Here is a 2,500-nt window from a genome sequence, read left to right as displayed (position 1 = left end):
AATACTGATTAGTATTGTTTTTATAATCCTTATTGCATATATTGCTAGTATATGTACTACAAACCTATAGGTATTATCCTTATTATTATTACTTTCATCAATTTATAATCACAGTTGTATTCATTTTTTGTGATATTCATTTTGGCGCATTCAGTTCTATCTACTTTCTAAAATCATTATCATCATTATTATTATCATCAGCAATACCACCAGTCTTACCTGCCTCATCATTCTGCTATTATTAGAAGTGCCAGCGTGCGCTGCAAATATCATTGCAAGATCATTCTTATCAGTGCGCAGCAGAATAACAACGTTTAGAATGCATACAACGCTAGATATCAAGGCAGAATTACCTAATAGATGAAACCGTCTATCATGCATAAGACCTCTTCATTGTATTCTTCGCATAATGCTACAGTAAACTTGGGATAATACTTGATGTAAAATAAACATAGACAAGATTATGTGGATTGAAACCTCGCAAAAAATGGATAAGGTACATCCAGGCAACGTGTAAACCTAGAACTTGAAAAAATGATATAGAAACTTGTGGATATTACTTTACCCCTTTTCTACTGCAGCTGCGAGTGGGTTGGGATGCCTTGAGCACCGACCTTACACCGCTTTGTATGCACACCAGGTCAGCCCATCAAGTTATTTCTTGCATCTCCTGGCTGGGGTATAAAAGGAGAGCTCGAGAACATAACCGGGGTTTAATGGCATGAAGAAGGCATCATAAACGAGCGTGCAAGAAGAAAGAAAGAAAAAAATCCAAATGGAAATACGTGTATGTTTTCTTTTGTCTTTTTTCCTATCATTTAGCAGGCCGTTTTGGGTGCGTGTATATATGCAGGTGTATGTTGTTGGTGTTTCAATGTGTAGTGTGGCTGGGAAAAACACCGTCTTACCCACAACGCAACCCGATTTCAAGCACTGGTGGATAAGGTTCGTTCGCTCGAAACAGTTGAAGCGTTCACGACCTTCGAGTGACATGTCTTCTCTAATCTCTACATTATTTATTATTTTAAGTGATTGTGTTGTATATATTTTCTTCCTTTTTTCTTCATTTCGTTTACTCCTTTATTTCCCATCCGTGATTCTAGAACGACACTTGAGATCATCTTGAAAGACGTGTGTCTGACTCATTTCTTTATGCCAGTTTCGGATCGCCTGAAACATTTCCATGCGAAAAAGGGTTTCTCATGCATGGTCTTTGGGGCGCTTGAGTGTTGTCCTTGAATGCGGGCGGAAAGCGGGTAAACACCTTTATCTGTTTATGCTCTTGCTCTGTTTATAGATAGTTTATTCTTTCATCTTCTACTTTCCGCCCGCTTAGTTGTCTATCATGGTCTAAATGCGTATTCGAGAAACATTTGAAGATGTTATATCGTTTTATGAATGGGCACCAAAGCGAATTATTTTCAACTGGGAATTAGGTGATGAACCCCAAACTTATCTCTTTTTTAAAACTGTATTCTAGGTCATCCCATCCCTATCCACTCAAAAAAAGATAAAAAAACTATTTATTTCAGAATATGTTTGTAGTGTAAGGACGATCATTGACGCTGTTTATACATGGTATGGCCGACGAAGACAGCAAAAGTGTGTTCCCGATGTCTCTGAACTGAACCTATTTTGTCATGCCACAGACTAGTTCATGGGGGACACACTTTTCGTTTCTGTGGCGTTTTTCCGTCTGATTTATGTGTGTAATGTAACGCTATCATATTGGTCCTGTCGGATCAAAATCAAGCTGAGAAAGTCAATAAAAGAGCTTGGTCTTACTTACGTTGTTTTATTGTTTCCACGAGAAATGTTTGGAAAAAAAGAGTGAGGATACAATTCTAGGGATACAAAGACATGAAATATCACAGCTGGTGCTAAATGTTGCGTATTCTTCAGGTGCAAATAATGGGAGATTTTATAAAGGAAGAAAAAAATATTCTTACCATATTCGCACACGCATATAAACACCTTACAATACTATTACTGAAATATATTCCTGAAGTGAGTAGATTACATTACATGACTTATCAAACACTGCCATGGCATGAGCCTGGGTTACTGCAATAGACAGTAAGACGTATAAGATGCTGATTAGCAGAGGAGCCTTTCAATCATTCAGAGGCATTTGTGCCTTGTTGGAAATGTTGATGGTGACCTGGTTGAAATGCCGTGCGGGGGACACAGTAGGATGCACTGAGGCCTTAGCGGCAAAGATTCGCCATTCTTCCGCCCAATCCTTCTTCGCTTGGGCGTTTCCTTCCCCTCCATTCCCTTTCTTCTTCTCGTTTGTCTTCCAGACACGGTGGACCTCCCCTGCTAGGTTCTTCAGGCTCTTGAGATTAGTCTTGACGCCCGAGGAGAAGGCCAAGCCCAGTTCGAGAGGCGAGGCTTCCTTCTCGCTCGCCATGTTCTTGAGGATCTCGACGCGCGCCTGCTCCCACTTCGCCCTCCGACTCTCGGGGTTGAGGGAAAGCTTGAGCGTCCTGTCGTGCGC

At 40.5% G+C, this 2,500-nt stretch overlaps 2 protein-coding genes across 3 annotated transcripts in view; one reads left to right on the top strand and one right to left on the bottom strand.

Moving 5' to 3' along the window:
* Positions 1-1,784, top strand: part of LOC113808112 (paramyosin, long form-like) — a 113,222-nt gene extending 111,438 nt beyond the window's left edge. For both annotated transcript variants that reach the window (XM_070123645.1, XM_070123644.1), the window contains exon 17: positions 1-1,784. This exon is cut by the window's left edge and continues 980 nt beyond it. The gene's annotated coding sequence lies outside the window, so the exon portion shown is untranslated.
* A 227-nt stretch (positions 1,785-2,011) lies between these two features.
* Positions 2,012-2,500, bottom strand: part of LOC113808133 (protein tipE) — a 1,367-nt gene continuing 878 nt past the window's right edge. Inside the window, exon 1 of the mRNA XM_027359469.2 lies at positions 2,012-2,500. This exon is cut by the window's right edge and continues 878 nt beyond it. Within this exon, the coding sequence (XP_027215270.2) occupies positions 2,114-2,500 (387 nt within the window). The 3' untranslated portion in view covers positions 2,012-2,113.

Source organism: Penaeus vannamei, chromosome 7, assembly GCF_042767895.1.
Source record: "Penaeus vannamei isolate JL-2024 chromosome 7, ASM4276789v1, whole genome shotgun sequence".
Classification (NCBI taxonomy): Eukaryota; Metazoa; Arthropoda; class Malacostraca; order Decapoda; family Penaeidae; genus Penaeus; species Penaeus vannamei.
Note: the sequence above shows the minus strand (reverse complement) of the source record. Positions and strands in the feature narration are given on the sequence as shown.